Source organism: Pseudophryne corroboree, chromosome 2 (genome assembly GCF_028390025.1).
Source record: "Pseudophryne corroboree isolate aPseCor3 chromosome 2, aPseCor3.hap2, whole genome shotgun sequence".
NCBI classification, from domain to species: domain Eukaryota; kingdom Metazoa; phylum Chordata; class Amphibia; order Anura; family Myobatrachidae; genus Pseudophryne; species Pseudophryne corroboree.
In genome coordinates, this window is record NC_086445.1 from 375,657,559 (window position 1) to 375,674,767 (window position 17,209).

Here is a 17,209-nt window from a genome sequence, read left to right on the forward strand (position 1 = left end):
TCTACCGTAATGTTAAAAAAGGGGACGCTGTGTGCTGTAATGTGTAAAAAGGGGGATGCTGTCTGCTGTAATGTATAAAAGGGGCTCTACCAGGTGTAGTGGCGCTACTGTGCAGCGTAATTTGAATAATGTAGACTACTGTGCACCGTAGTATGAATTGCTATTATTTTGTGGCCACGCCCCTTCCCCATGAAGCTATGCCCCTATACATTTTTCGCACGCATACGGCGCGCACTGCCCCTATCTTACATGGGGGGGGGGCGCCACTGTCGTTTCTTGCACACACCGCTAAAATGCCTAGTTACGGCACTGCCGGATGGTTTGGTAAGGCCAATGTTGAACCTAAAGTCATTGAACCCATACTTACAAGTGATCAAGTTCAAGATGGAGTCTCTGAGAGTGGTGGTCTCAGGTCTGGAGGAGGGGGAATTCCTGGTATCCCTGGATATCAAGGATGCGAACCTTCACATTCCGATCTGGCCGCCTCACCAGGACTATCTAAGGTTTGCGATACAGGACTGTCACTACCAGTTCCAGGCCCTGCCATTCGTCCTCTCCACAGCACCGAGAGTGTTCACAAAGGTCATTGCAGAGATGATGCTCCTCCTCCTCCGCAAGCAGGGAGTAAACATTATTCCATACCTGGACGATCTACTGATAAAGGCATCTTCCAGGGAAAGGCTGTTGCAGAGTATTGTTCTCTCAATTCAACTACTCCTGGATCATGGGTGGATCCTAAATCTTCCAAAGTCACATTTAGAACCAACAAGGAGACTACCCTTCCTGGGGATGATCCTTGACACGGAGGTGCAGAGGGTGTTTCTACCAGTAGAGAAAGCGTTGGTGATCCAATCAATGGTCTGGGATGTCTTGAAGCCAGCCTGGGTGTCGGTTAATCAGTGCATTCACCTTCTGTGAAAGGTGGTAGCCTCCTACGAGGCTCTACAGTATGGCAGATTCAATGCACAGTCCTTCCAGCTGGATCTCCTGGACAAGTGGTTGGGATCGCATCTTCACATGCACCAGCGGATACGCCTATAGCCGAAAGCCAGAATTTCACTCCTCTGGTGGCTCCAAACTTCTCACCTGCTCGAGGGCCGCAGATTCGGGATTCAGAACTGGATCCTTCTAACCATGGATGCAAGTCGCAGAGGTTGGGGAGCAGTCACTCAGGTGGAAAACTTCCAAGGAAAGTGGTCCAGTCAGGAATCTCTCCTTCCAATAAATGTTCTGGAACTAAGGGCCATTTACAATGGCCTTCTACAAGTGGCATATCTTCTGCAAGCTCAAGCCATTCAGGTTCAGTCGGACAATGTCACAGCAGTGTCCTACATAAACAGGCAGGGCGGATCGAAGGGCAGAGCTGCAATGTTAGAGATAACAAAATTCCTCATCTGGGCAGAAAGACACGCGGTGGCGTTGTCGGCGATCTTCATTCCAGGAGTGGACAACTGGGAGGCAGACTCCCCCAGCAAACGCGATCTCCATTCAGGAGAATGGGGAATCCACCCAGAGGTGTTCGCAGAGGTAACAAGCCAATGGGGCATACCTCAAGTATACATGATGGCCTCTCGCCTCAACAAGAAGCTTTGGAGGTACTGTTACAGGTCACGCGACCCACAAGCAGTGGCGGTGGATGTTCTGGTAACTCTGTGGGTGTTCCAGTCGGTGTATGTGTTCCCTCCACTTCCACTCATCCCAAGGATTCTCAAACTAATAAAAAGAACAAGAGTTCAGGTGATCCTCATTGCTCCGGACTGGCTAAGAAGGGCTTGGTACGCGGATCTTCTGGAATTACTACTGGAAGATCCGAGACGTCTTCCTCTTCACGAGGACCTTCTTCAACAGGGGACGTTCGCTTATCAACACTTACAACGACTATGTTTGATGGCATGGAGGGGTATTCCGAACAATGTTATTCCTACCCTGATACAGGCTAGGAATGGAGTAACGTCTAAACATTACCATCGACTTTGGAAAAAGTACGTGTCTTGGTGTGAATTCAAGAAGTTTCCTATGGTGGAGTTTCAACTTGGACAGTTTCTCCTCTTCCTGCAAGCAGGTGTGGATATGGGTCTGCGTTTGGGATCCATAAAAGTCCAGATTTCGGCCTTATCCGTTTTCTTCCAGAAACAACTGGCTTCCCTACCTGAGATTCAGACATTCTTGAAAGGGGTTCTGCACATCCAGCCTCCCTTTGTGCCTCCTACGGCACCCTGGGATCTTAACGTGGTGTTGCAGTTCCTGGATTGGTTCAAACCTTTAAAGGAGGATGAGGTCAAGTTTCTCACATGGAAGGTTGTCACCCTGTTGGCCTTAATTTCAGCTAGGCGTGTGTCGGAATTGGGGGCTTTGTCTTGTAAAAGACCCTACTTAATCTTCCATGAATATAGAGCTGAACTCATGACACATCAGCAGTTCCTTCCAAAAGTTGTGTCAGATTTTCATATCAACCAACCTATTGTGGTGCCAGTTGCTACTGGCTCCTCAAATCCATCAAAGTCATTAGATGTTGTAAGGGCTCTGAAGATCTATGTGAAGAGGACTGCTCGTCACAGAAAGTCGGACTCTCTGTTTGTCCTGTATGATCCCAAGAAAATTGTGTGTCCTGCTTCTAAGCAGACGATCTCTCGCTGGATCAGGTTCACTATCCAGCATGCATATTCTTCGGCAGGATTGCAGTATCCAAAATCCTTTCAGGCACACTCTACTCGTAAGGTGGGTTCTCCCTGGGTGGCTGCCTGGGGTGTCTCGGCTTTTCAACTTTGCCAAGTGGCTACTTGGTCAGGGTCGAACACGTTTGCTAAGTTCTACAAGTTCGATACTTTGGCATCTGAGGACCTACAGTTTGGTCAATCTGTTCTGCAGGAGCCTCCGCGCTCTCCCTCCCGTTCTGTGAGCTTTGGTACATCCCCATGGTACTAATGTGGACCCCAGCATCCTCTAGGACGTAAAAGAAAATAGGATTTTAATCGCCTACTGGTAAATCCTTTTCTCGTAGTCCGTAGAGGATGCTGGGCGCCCGCCCAGTGCTTCGTTATCCTGCAGTAGCTATTTGTTTCAGTACTGTTTTGTTCTTGGTTAAGTACTGTGTTGTTACTTGGTTAAGTAATGTTGTTCAGATGTTGCTGAGTTTTCAAGCTCCAATATAGACAGTGGGCGCTAGTATACTGACTGTTAGACACCTATAAAAACACTTTAATAGTGACTGCAGCTTCACAATTTGGGGTGCTGAACCTCAAATAAAAATGGATATACAAACAAAAAAACAATAGGAAGCGCTGTCACCAAAAGTATCAAATTTAATAAAAGTTGTTTTTACATTATTCATAATAACTCACACAATATTATAAAACCAACTCTCCTGGTAGTTTTAAACCATTCTACTGACTCAATGCTACAGATACAATGTTACTTTAGATTTTATACAGTAACTTTTTAGTGTCCACGCTAGGAGGCTCTCTTTGATACACTGTATCAATATTGAATTGATCTTTAGTAAGATCCTCAGAGAAGTCTCTAAAATATGCAGGCTCCACGCGTGGGCTAATTAAATGAATGAGCTCACTAATGCCCTTGATTTTTATAACAATTGTAGGATGCACATTTTAGATGATTTGTGATCAATTATGCCACAGTGTTCTGTTCAGTTATACAATGAATTAAAGCATGCTACTCTTGTCACAGCTCGCCTGACTGTGTGGCCCGGAATTTAAGAGACTTTGCTAGGGTGATATTGATACAGTGTATCAAAGAGAGCCTCCTAGCGTGGACACTAAAAAGTTACTGTATAAAATCTAAAGTAACATTGTATCTGTAGCACTGAGTCAGCAGAATGGTTTAAAACTCCCAGGAGAGTTGGTTTTATAATATTGTGTGTGTTATTGTGAATAATGTAAAAACAACTTTTATTAAATTTGATACTTTTGGTGACAGCGCTTCCTATTGTTTTTTTTTTTTGTTTGTTTTTTTGAGTTTTCAAGTTGGTTAGCTTGGTTTGCCTTGTATGTGTGAGCTGCTGTGAATCTCGCCACTATCTGTGTAATTCCTTCTCTCGAAGTTGTCCGTCTCCTCGGGCACAGTTTCTATACGGAGTCTGGTAGGAGGGGCATAGAGGGAGGGGCCAGCCCACACTATTAAACTCTTAAAGTGCCAGTGGCTCCCAAAGGACCCGTCTATACCCCATGGTACTAAATGGAACCCCAGCATCCTCTAGGACAGGCCTGGCCAACCTGTGGCTCTCCAGCTGTTGTAAAACTACAAGTCCCATCATGCCTTGCCAAAGTTTTGCTATTAGGGAATGCTAAAACTGTGGCAGGTTATGCTGGGATGTTTAGTTTCACAACATCTGGAGAGCCACAGGTTAGCCAGGCCTGCTCTAGAACGTAAGAGAAATAGGCTTAATAACCGTATACAATGTCAAAGTGCAGCAAAGAAGGCAAGTAAGGTGCTAGCGTGCATAAAACGGGGCATTGAGACAAGGGACGAGGATGTAATCCTGCCGCTGTACAAATCATTGGTACGTCCGCACCTGGAATATTGTGTTCAGTTTTGGGCACCACATTATAAAAAAGATATCTGTGAACTCGAAAGGGTTTAAAGGCGTGCTACTAAATTGATTAAAAGGCTAGAGGGACTGGATTACGAGGAAAGGCTTACTAGGTTGAATATGTATACACTGGAAAAGAGGCATCTAAGAGGAGACATTATTAATATCTTCAAATATGTAAAGGGAAATTACAAAGAGTTATCAGAGGAATTGCTTATTAAAAAAAAAAAACTTTGTATAGGACACGAGGTCACTCGCTGAGGATAGAGGAGAGAAAATTCCGTACGCAGCGGAGGAAAGGGTTCTTCACTGTTAGGGCAATAAGGATTTGGAATTCCCTGCCAGGGAGGTGGTAATGGCGGAATCTGTAAATGCAGTAAATTTCTGACTGAAAAAGATATCCAAGGTTATAGAATTTAAACTATCAACTTTGATAATCTGGGATTAACATGATTTATAGTTGTTAACTAGACATAAAACATTACTTCAGCAGGGACATTATAATAAACTCGGCTTAATACAGAATACAGGTTGAAGCCGATGGGCATCTTTTCAACCTCATTAACTATGTTACTATGTTACAGTCCCCTTATACATTGCCAGGTAGAGCCCCTCTTACACACTGCACCAAGTACAGCTCCCTTTTACACACTGCGCCAGGAAGAGCCCCCATTACTGTTACACATTGCACCAGGTAGAGCCCCCTTTTACACATTGCACCAGCTAGAGCCCCCTTTCCTTTTGCACATTGCACCAGGTGTATAAGGGAGCTAGGCTGATAGCTGATGGCCCCCTCTTTCCAGGGGGTAACAGATTTTTAAAATTGGCCCTGGGGAAACTGAGATATCTGACTTCAAAGCAGTGGTCTCCATCCAAGCTTATTAATTGATTCTCCTAGCCAGATATCTCAGGTTCTGTTTGACTTTGAGTTTTTCTGACAGTGTACCCCAAAAGATGGGATTCTCCCCTTTTGGTTGACTCTGGCAGCTTGTCTCTACCATACCCAGATCCAGAGATATCAGCCTTCCAGCAGCAGGCTCCAGCTCCACATGCCTAATATATATTATAATATATTTGTATATTTTCGTTGGTGGATTGCTCTGGCTCCTGAACTCTGATCCCCATGTCCCCAGCACCTCCTGAAGGAGGAAGGGGGGTGGGGGGGGATAACTACTTTTTAAAATCTCATTCAAAGCTAAAAAAAATCTATTTCCAGGAACTTGAGATATCTGCAGTCAAGCAAGCTGCCCTCCCAGCAGAAATTACTGCTCCAGGTCCTACATGCAGAGTGGAATATAGGGCCTGGTTCAGGTTCCACCACCCCCCTTTTCCAAGCAGAAATTGCGATCACACTGCAGGGGGCCTGCCTCCATCTTTTTGATTGCGGTGGCTGGGTGTGATGTCACGCAGCCGCCCCGATCATGCCCCTGTCATGTCCACCCCATTCATGCTGGCATGCCCCCCAATTCCAAGCCACGCCCCCGCAAAGCTAAGTCTCTGCCTTGGAAAAGGAGCGTTGCCGCACCCTGCCCCACGAACACTTCATTTGCATTTTCTGCGGGCGCACACAGAAAATGCGGGCGCAGGACAGGCCCTGTGCATGCACCGCATCCTTTTAGTAATTTTTGCGTTTGGATTGCGTATTGCGATCAGTCCTGAAACACCCCCTACCACCCACGGGACACCAAAGCTGCCGCTGATAGCACCCCTTCCATTAGAGGATGGGTAGGGGCCCCAGCGCATTGCTGTGCCCAGGGGCCTACACTGCTGTTAAGACAGCCCTGGTTTGTGTGTGTGTGTGTGTGTGTGTGTGTGTGTGTGTGTGTGTGTGTCTGTGTGTGTTATACTTACTTCAGCCTCCAGAGCAGCTGCTTCCACCTGGCTGCCAATTTGTCAACCGCGCTATGTTCTTCTCCTACTGCGGACATTGGGAATTGGGAGGGGCGGAGCGTAGGTGGTACAGGATGCTGCAGTCACTGCAGCGTGCCAATGCAGGCTGCCTGTCACTGTGTGAGCAGGAGCCGGTATAGTACAGCACTGGCGGGGCAGCGACGGAAGCACAGCTGTGGGGGTGCTGACTATCTAAGGATGTATGGGTGTTTTTGCACCCCGTTTCAACACCCAGAACGATTATCTAAGGTGGTCTGCGTCCAATTCTGGCACCCAACAAGGCTATCTAAAGATGTCTCTGTGTTCTGCACACTAGCACGGTACCCAGAATAGGTATCCAAGGTGGTCTGCTGCCCGTTTCGGAACCCAGAATGGGTATCTAAGGTGGTCTACATCCTATTCCGGCACCCGGAACAGCTATCTAAGGTGGCCTGCACCCTATTCCGGTACCCGGAATGGCTATCTAAGGGTGTCTGGGTGTTCTGCACACCATTTCGGAACATGAAACAGCAATCTAATGTGGTCTGCATCCTGTTCTGGCACCCGACACCCGACACACTTGTCTATGATGGTTTGAGCCCTGTTCTGGCACCCGGAACAGGTATCTATGGTGGTCTGCCCCCTATTCTGGCACCCTGAACAGCTATCTAAGGTTGTCTGGGTGCCCTGCACACCATTCCGGCACATGAAACAGCAATCTAATGTGGTCTGCATCCTGTTCCGGCACCCGGACCGGTTGTCTAAGATGGTTTGAGCCCTGTTCCGGCACCTGGAACAGGAATCTATGGTGGTCTGCCCCCTATTCTGGCACCCTGAACAGCTATCTAAGGTTGTCTGGGTGCCCTGCACACCATTCCAGCACATGAAACAGCAATCTAATGTGGTCTGCATCCTGTTCCGGCATCCGGACCGGTTGTCTAAGATGGTTTGAGCCCTGTTCCGGCACCCGGAACAGGTATCTAAGGTGGTCTGCGGCCTTTTAAGGCACCCTGAACAGCTATCTAAGGTTGTCTGGGTGTCCTGCACACCATTCCGGCACATGAAACCGCTATCTAAGATGGTCTGCATCCTGTTCCGGCACCCGGACCGGTTGTCTAAGATGGTTTGAGCCCTGTTCCGGCACCCGGAACAGGTATCTAAGGTGGTCTGCGGCCTTTTAAGGCACCCTGAACAGCTATCTAAGGTTGTCTGGGTGTCCTGCACACCATTCCGGCACATGAAACCGCTATCTAAGATGGTCTGCATCCTGTTCCGGCACCCGGACCGGTTGTCTAAGATGGTTTGAGCCCTGTTCCGGCACCCAGAACAGGTATCTAAGGTGGTCTGCGCCCTATTCCGGCAACCGGAACAGCTATTTAAGGTTGTCTTGGTGTCCTGCACACCATTCCGGCACATGAAACAGCTATCTAAAATGGTCCGCCTACTGTTCCGGCACCCGGACCGGTTGTCTAAGATGGTTTGAGCCCTGTTCCGGCACCCGGAACAGGTATCTAAGGTGGTCTGCGCCCTATTCCGGCAACCGGAACAGCTATCTAAGGTTGTCTTGGTGTCCTGCACACCATTCCGGCACATGAAACAGCTATCTAAAATGGTCCGCCTATTGTTCCGGCACCCGGACCGGTTGTCTAAGATGGCTTGAGCCCTGTTTCGGCACCCGGAACAGGTATCTAAGGTGGTCTGCGCCCTTTTCTGGCACCCGGAACAGGTATCTAAGGTTGTCTGGGTGTCCTGCACACCATTCCGGCACATGAAACTGCTATCTAAGATGGTCTGCATCCTGTTCCGGCACCCGGACCGGTTGTCTAAGATGGTTTGAGCCCTGTTTCGGCACCCAGAACAGGTATCTAAGGTGGTCTGCGCCCTTTTCCGGCACCCGGAACAGCTATCTAAGGTTGTCTGGGTGTCCTGCACACCATTCCGGCACCTGAAACCGCTATATAAGATGGTCTGCATCCTGTTCCGGCACCCGGACCGGTTGTCTAAGATGGTTTGAGCCCTGTTTCGGCACCCGGAACAGGTATCTAAGGTGGTCTGCGCCCTTTTCCGGCACCCGGAACAGGTATCTAAGGTTGTCTGGGTGTTCTGTACACCATTCCGGCACCTGAAACCGCTATCTAAGATGGTCTGCATACTGTTCCGGCACCCGGACCGGTTGTCTAATATGGTTTGAGCCCTGTTTCGGCACCCGGAACAGGTATCTAAGGTGGTCTGCGCCCTTTTCCGGCACCCGGAACAGGTATCTAAGGTTGTCTGGGTGTTCTGTACACCATTCCGGCACATGAAACCGCTATCTAAGATGGTCTGCATCCTGTTCCGGCACCCGGACCGGTTGTCTAAGATGGTTTGAGCCCTGTTCCGGCACCCGGAACAGGTATCTAAGGTGTTCTGCGCCCTATTCCGGCACCCTGAACAGCTATCTAAGGTTGTCTGGGTGTTCTGTACACCATTCCGGCACATGAAACCGCTATCTAAGATGGTCTGCATCCTGTTCCGGCACCCGGACCGGTTGTCTAAGATGGTTTGAGCCCTGTTTTGGCACCCGGAACAGGTATCTAAGGTGGTCTGCGGCCTTTCAAGGCACCCTGAACAGCTGTCTAAGGTTGTCTGGGTGTTCTGTACACCATTCCGGCACCTGAAACCGCTATCTAAAATGGTCTGCATACTGTTCCGGCACCCGGACCGGTTGTCTAAGATGGTTTGAGCCCTGTTTCGGCACCCGGAACAGGTATCTAAGGTGGTCTGCGCCCTTTTCCGGCACCCGGAACAGGTATCTAAGGTTGTCTGGGTGTTCTGTACACCATTCCGGCACATGAAACCGCTATCTAAGATGGTCTGCATCCTGTTCCGGCACCCGGACCGGTTGTCTAAGATGGTTTGAGCCCTGTTCCGGCACCCGGAACAGGTATCTAAGGTGTTCTGCGCCCTATTCCGGCACCCTGAACAGCTATCTAAGGTTGTCTGGGTGTTCTGTACACCATTCCGGCACATGAAACCGCTATCTAAGATGATCTGCATCCTGTTCCGGCACCCGGACCGGTTGTCTAAGATGGTTTGAGCCCTGTTTTGGCACCCGGAACAGGTATCTAAGGTGGTCTGCGCCCTATTCCGGCACCCTGAACAGGTATCTAAGGTTGTCTGGGTGTTCTGTACACCATTCCGGCACATGAAACCGCTATCTAAGATGGTCTGCATCCTGTTCCGGCACCCGGACCAGTTGTCTAAGATGGTTTGAGCCCTGTTCCGGCACCCAGAACAGGTATCTAAGGTGGTCTGCGCCCTTTTCCGGCACCCGGAACAGCTATCTAAGGTTGTCTGGGTGTCCTGCACACCATTCCGGCACCTGAAACCGCTATCTAAGATGGTCTGCATCCTGTTCCGGCACCCGGACCGGTTGTCTAAGTTGGTTTGAGCCCTGTTCCGGCACCCGGAACAGGTATCTAAGGTGTTCTGCGCCCTATTCCGGCACCCTGAACAGCTATCTAAGGTTGTCTGGGTGTCTCGCACACCATTCCGGTACCTGAAACAGCTATCTAAGGTGGTCTGCCTCCTGTTCCGGCATCCGGACCGGTTGTCTAAGATGGTTTGAGCCCTGTTCCGGCACCCGGAACAGGTATCTAAGGTGGTCTGCGCCCTATTCTGGCTCCCTGAAAGGCTATCTAAGGTTGTCTGGGTGTCCTGCACACAATTCCGGCACATGAAACAGCTATTTAAGGTGGTATGCATCCTGTTCTGGAACCCGGAACAGGTATCTAAGATGGTCTGCCCCCCATTCCGGGACCTGGTACTGATATCTAAGGATGTCCTATTTCGGCACCAATAGCATATAAGTTTGTCTGGGTGTTCTGCACCCAATTCTACCAACCGGAATGGATATAACGGCGCCCCACCCCACAGGGGCGTGGAAAGCCATGCTGGGCCCCAGTAATGTAATGCGGTGTGGCCTAAATTGGGTGCGTATCTACACCTCTGAAAGATATGATTAATTAAAGTATTAATTGTGTGCAATTTATGCAAAGGGGCCAGGTTGCTTAATCGGAAGCAGGTCCCTCCTCTTCGGCCGACGGCGCCATCTGCCCAGTGACATCTGGGAACATGACGCATGTGCACTACAGGACGCTGCCCAGTACCGCCAAGCGTAAGTATATTTGGGAAGGGGGATGTGGACTCCCCTGTCGGGCCCCTCCAGCAGCCTTGGAAAGGGTAATTAATACCTGATTACCCGCCTCTTGGTACCACTGCATGTGGCGCTGCTCATAAATATTAGTTTTAGAATCCCCTGTCGGGCCCCTCCAGCAGCCTGGGACAGGGTAATTAATACCTGATTACCCGCCTCTTGGCACCACTGCATGTGGCGCTGCTCATAAATATTAGTTTTAATTATATTTTTTTATAAAGGCGGCGTGGTCACACCCCCTACCCTCCCAACAAAAACAATGGGCAAGTGGTCATTTATTATTATTTATTTATTTATTTATATATTTATACTGCTCTAAAAAAGAAAAAAAAAACCTCCCTATGCAGCCAGTGTGTGAAATAGATGAGCTGCAGCACCAGCAGCTATGTCCGTTCTCCCCCCTCCATCCCTCTGCCCGAGTGTAGTACCAGCGGGGTAGGTGGGAGGCTGTCAGCCCTGCACAGCGGTTCCCCTGTGTGACAGCAGCGCACAGACAGCGCCACTGTGCAGGGCTGACAGCCTCCTAGCAGTGCAGCAGCTTCGTGCGGGAGCCGGCAGGGATTTCTCCCTCCCCACTGACAGCCCGTCCGCGGACCCGCCCCCCGGACGGGGACGCGCTTTCACAGCTCCCCAGCGGCAGAGGTCGCTGCAGGGAGCTGATCCGGTCCGGCATTCCGGAATTTGGTCCGGTCCGGTTTTCACCTAATCCCTATTTTCACAAATGCTATCTGATGGTAAGTTATTTTACTTTATGTTCCACTTATTTATGTTGAATACATATGAAATTAATTTATTACAAAGTACTCACTTGTTTCCTTGGGTGTCCACAGCCTGGATGTAGAAATAGCGAGCAGGAAGCACAACCTCTCCCCGGAGCCCAGGACCCCATACTCGGCTGAGCTCTGAGCTCACACATGGGGTACTTTCAGTGCAGCTCACAGGGGCTGCTATAGCTGCCACTAGCAAGAGCAGCCAAAACATTGACAAGACTCCCTCTAGGCAGCCAGAACCTAGAGCAAAGCTCAATCATTGGATGTTTACTTGTCTAGAGCAGGAGTAGGCTGAGTCTCTTATAGGTGCCAATAAAGTAGGAACTACTGTCTGTGTTCCAGATGCCTGAGAGTCTACAGAGGATATGGGAGGGACACCCCGGGATGCTGGACAAAATGATTCATGTCAGTCTGTTACATTACATGGCATTCCTGCCCAGGCACATATATTGTATCAGTGTGCTAGCTGTGTCATTAGCTCACGGAGAGAGGCGTCCTGGGATACTTGCAGAAAAAAGAATCCCAGACATCCACTTTAATGTCTGAAACCCAGACTGGCAGCAGCCTGATCCTCCCCCTCAGCTGCTCTGCAAAGTGCAATGTGATTGGCTACATTGCCAGGCTGGTTCTTCTCTTTCGGTGTAACCCTCGTCTGGCCGGGATTGCTGCTTCACAGGAGAAAATGTTAATGTACTATATATGTATTTATATAAAATGTAACAGTGTTTTTCATGCTGATCATTAAAAGACCTGTTGCAATTCTTGGTTGTGCTGTTGTGTGGTACCTTATTTATTTTTTACTTCTTTGTTACTTTTATTTTCTTTATCATGTGCAGGCTATTGTATACGTTTTAAGTGGAACAAGGCAAGGGAAGTCTGAAGTTAGCGTCTTATTCATGCTCCAGCTTCTTATTCATGCTCCAGCTGCTTATTCAGAATGTTATATTAAAACTATTAAATTAAATTAGATCACTACGTTAGCATTGTATAATTAAAAAAGTGTCTCCCTTACACAAAGTTCAATTGTATTTTACCTGCCCAACAAGGGCTTGGGCATTAAAAGGGGGGGGGGGGGGGGGGGGGGGGGGGGGATTCATCTGTTTCCAGCTACAACATTGTGGATTCATCTGTTTCCAGCTACAACATTACCTGCTTCCAGCCCAGCTTCAGGCAGAGTACAGCTTCTCTTAAAGGGCCGGTGTCCTTTCTACACTTTACCACTCTCCACCGGTATTATTATTTCTCCGCTCTCAAGTTCTACATTTCATTCATATTGCATCGCTCTCAAGCTTCATTTATTATTTAACTGGTTCCAGCCAGTATCCACTCCGTGCTAACAACAGTCTGGTTCCAGCCAGTATCCACAGCAGCCGTTTTATCTTCAGCAACCCAGCTTTTCCTGGAACACCAGCTGGTACAATCCTGGGTTATCTCCATTGCTACAGTCGGGCCTGGTAAGGACTTTCCATCTAGAAGATTATAAGAACTATCTCACACTACCAGTGCCCTGTGGCTCCTGCCACCCTGTAGTACCCAGGAACTGTATTTATTCTTTGCTGACTTTTATGTTTTCTTTTACTGCTGCTGTGTTGCGGAGTTGTCATAATAAACATCATTGACTTTTATCCAAGTTGTCGTGGTCACGCCTTCGGGCAGTTATTATTCATGTTACTTACATGTCCAGGGGTCTGATACAACCTCCCAGGTTCCGGTTTGTCTCTCTCCTGTGATTGTCTTCCAGGTTCCAGCTCCTGTCTCAAGACTTCCACCATAGAGTCAGGCTACACCGCAGGTGGAATGCTGGTGCGGATCTCTATGGTGGAAGTCTTGAGACAGGAGCTGGAACCTGGAAGACAATCACAGGAGAGAGACAAACAGGAACTAGGTTTGACAACCAAAGCACTGACGCCTTCCTTGCTCAGGCACAGTGTATTTATACCTGCAGCAAGGAAGGGATTGGCTAGGCAATTATGCAGATTAACAATACTGACAACAGATTGGAGGAAATGATCAGCTGACAGAATCCAAGATGGCTGCGCCCATGCAGACACTTGGAGGGAAGTTTGGTTTGTAATCCATGTGGTAATGAAAACAGTAATGGCGGCGCCGGCCACCGGAGACAGGAGACGCCAGGCTGACAGGTGCACATCCAACCACGCGGACACAGCGGAGGCCGCGGCTGACGTAATCGCCACTCAGACACTCTGCATGCAGAAGCTCAGGGACGGCGGCGGAGACCGCGGGAGACGCCATGCCAGGTGTAATATGGCGTTTACTGTGACAGCGTCTCAGAGTGACAGGAGAGGATACAGGAATGTACACATCAGGATAACAGATGGGATCCGGTCCTGGAGCGCTGAGCCAGCCTTAGGAGGCATCTGATGGGTAAGAAATGGCGTCAAGATACCCGGATCGTGACATGCATCCTAGAAAATTATAGACAGAATCTGATTGGTTGCAATGGGCAACATCACAACTTTTAATTTTTAGAAACTTAACTTACTGTTCGTGCTGGAATCGCTTATATTGTTGTACTCTTGCAATTTAAAAAAATACTTATTTAGCGTGTGATACAGAGACACTGTGCTTGAATAATCTCCAGTTTATAAATAATGATAATAATAATTATAATTATATTCGAGAAGATGATGATGTAATCAATGGTGAAGACAGGGGTGGCTGCCAGTAACACTGAATGGATGGGATAGTTATGGGAGACAAAGGTCCTAAAACATCTGTCAGTTTAAGAGAACAATAGGTAACCGTTAAGGGCGTATTCACGGGCCGATTTGGGGAGAGATGTGTGCTGAGCGTGCAGGGGGAGACGGGGGGGGGGGGGGGGGGGGGCGCTCATTTCACCCAGCGGGTGAAGTGAGCGACATGCTAGATTGGCCTGCAATCTAGTCATATTGCTTAGATTTTAACCAGCGATCGCTCCGTGAGTACCCCCCTTTAGAGTATGCAGGCCAAGGAACCCAAGTTTTAGAAAAGGATTTTGAGGAGTTACGAAGGATGCTTGTCATCATTTCTTCTGAGTACTGTATGTAGGGCCCGATTCAGACCTGACCGCTGCTGTGCATTTTCGCACAGCAGGCGATTATCGTTAGACTGCGCATATGTATGCACCGCAACCTGCATGAGCATCACCAAACAACAAAGGCATCACTGAACAGCGACAGGCTGGTGCGAAAATTTCAATCGCACAGCCATTCACATGCTGATTGACATTAGGTGATAACTGACCGTTTTCTGGGAGTGTCTGGGAAAATGCAGGCGTTCCCAAGCGTTTTCAGGGAGGGTGAGTGACGTCAGCTCCGGCCCCGATCAGCCTGTTCTCATGGCACTGTAGGAGTAAGTCCTGGGCTGTGCACAGACTGCACACAGCGGTAAAAACATTAGATGGTGAGTGTGGTGCAAACGGATTTGCAGCTGTCCGCCGACTGAGGGACATTTGTAGCACGGCGTACACATGCAAATGCACACTTGCACGGGCGAATTTACACTCCCTTTGGGCGGCGACTATCTGAATGCAGGACAGCAAAATTAGCAGCACAGTGATCAGTTCTGAATCATCCCCGTATACTGGACGCTATAAAGGAATGAGGCAGATGTATTAAGCCTGGAGAAGTGATAAAGCAGTGATAAGTGCAAGGTGATAACGCACCAGCCAATCAGCATCTAACTGTAAATTTACATATTGGAGCTGATTGGCTGGTGCATTTGTGAAGGGGGTTGCCCCCTTCCCCCGTGCGTCGCAGCGGACGGCGACACGATGGGCCTCGGCGCGGCGGCGGGCAGGCCCCAGCCTGGAGGGGCTTGCATCCGTAAGGATTCAAGCCCCTCCAATCACGTCGCGCCAAGCACGAGCCAATCAGGGCTCGCGCCTTGGCCGCCAATAGGAAGACGGCGCGGCGGGCCAATCGGAGCTCGCCGTGGCGAGCAAATCGGAGCTTGCCGCGTCATAGCTCCGCCCGCTCCCAGCGTCATATAAGAGACGCTGCGGAGCGGGAACAGGCAGTCGGGCGCCGGACGGAGAAGAACGAAGAGCTCCTGAGGAAGAAAGAAGAGCTCCCGCAGAAGACAGGAGATCCGGCGGCGGCAGCGGCGGCGGAGCAAGAGCCCACAGCGTCGACGGAGAGAAAGAAGAGGAGGAAGACGTCGGCGGAGGACGGCGCCCAGCGGCAGAAGTCCGGCGGAGAGTGCTGCAGCGTGTGGAGAGCAAAAGAGCTAACGAAGCTCCCCGCTGCAGCCTCTCAATCCGAGACAGGTAGGCGGCCTTGGGCCACCTCCACCTACCTCTAGTCCACCCTAGAGCACCAGGGACAGGCGCTAGGCCTGCGGAAATAATCAGGCCCCCTCGGCCTGTGCCCACGGTAGGCAGGCCTCCTGCCTGTGCCCCATTACCCAGGCCTCCTGCCTGTGCCCCATTACCCAGGCCTCCTGCCTGTGCCCCATTACCCAGGCCTCCGGCCTGTGCCCCATTACCCAGGCCTCCGGCCTGTGCCCCATTACCCAGGCCTCCGGCCTGCGCCCATCCTAGGCCTCTCGGCCTGCGCTCACACTCAGGCCTCTCGGCCTGCGCTCACACTCAGGCCTCTCGGCCTGCGCTCACACTCAGGCCTCTCGGCCTGCGCTCTCACCCAGGCGCCCAGGCCTATTGCATCATACGAGACCCGGGGCGATTTTGTGCAGACCGGTCAGGATCCGCTGGAAGTGGGCTGTGCGGCAGCTTCCGAGGGATCCGTGGCCGGCGCTAGGAGCCGACCGGCCCCACGCGGTGTATACTCCAGGGGATTCGGTAGTGTGGAGTAACGTTCCCGTCCCACACGTCGCTATTTCCCGATCGTCTGGAGTGGCAACCGTCTGCTCTGGACCCCCGTTCCCGTCCTCTGTTGAGAATGGAAGGCAGTGGCCAGTGACCAGCATCTGGAAGGTAGGACTGGTTATTCAGGGTTAATCTGTTGGGCCGGGGAATTGTTCCACTGGCTTGTTGGGTAGTGAATGTGGTTAATTAGTCCGGTCTCTGCTTGTTTGGAATAGAACCAGTAGCCTCAGTTGTTTAAAGCAGTTTGTTTAGGCAGGCGTAGTTGGCTGTAATTGTTGTTAGCCGTAGTGTAGCCTGCAGGTAGGGAGGCTGCTCTTCTTGCCCCAACAGGAGCGGAGAGGTGCGACAATCAAGGTGACCAGCAAGTTGGAAGTGAGTATTATCCTGTGTCTGTTTGTCATCGCCCCCGTATACCGGTCGGGGGTTTGCTCACGGACGTGAGGACCCCCCTCACCACACAACGTGCGAAAGTGCGAGTGTGTGAGAACTGGGTAGCTGAGGCCTGTTGGCCAGTGATGACCTTCCGCCCAGCCGGTGAAGGTCGCGGCTACCCCTGACGTACCCCGTACTCCGGACGGAGGTCGAGGCGTACGTCTCAACCGGTATATTCCTTCCTTCCAGGTTCTTCATCGCCCGCTGCAAGGTGGTGTTCACGCTGGTGATTGGTCCGGAGAGCGGAGCCCCTGACGCTTCTGGGAATCGTCTGTGACGAGAGTTGCACAGGTGGGTGGAGTGACGACACCTGCACGGCAACAGGCACTACATCATTGTCTAGGCCTGTTACACTTGGCGTAGTCGGCAGGATGGACGAAGATCAGTCACACCCCGCAGCCGAGAAGACGTGGGGAGATGAGCCAAACCGATCCGCTCGGAGAGACTCAGATGCCAGTTCCACTCAGGTGGCCCGGAGGGGATCGGACGACGAGCGACGAAGGTCATCACGTCGACTCAAAGTCGGACCAGCCCTCGCCCACCTACCCCGGTACGACGGGCGTAATATG

The 17,209-nt window shown here is 50.4% G+C and overlaps 1 protein-coding gene across 2 annotated transcripts in view; it reads right to left on the minus strand.

Annotated features, from left to right (window-relative positions):
* The window catches only part of POGLUT2 (protein O-glucosyltransferase 2), a 181,386-nt gene extending 169,653 nt beyond the window's left edge, over positions 1-11,733 (minus strand). For both annotated transcript variants that reach the window (XM_063953206.1, XM_063953205.1), the window contains exon 1: positions 11,422-11,733. In XM_063953206.1, the coding sequence (XP_063809276.1) occupies positions 11,422-11,594 (173 nt within the window). In that variant the 5' untranslated portion in view covers positions 11,595-11,733. The remainder of the gene's footprint in view (positions 1-11,421) is intronic.
* Between the last annotated feature and the right edge of the window lie 5,476 nt (positions 11,734-17,209).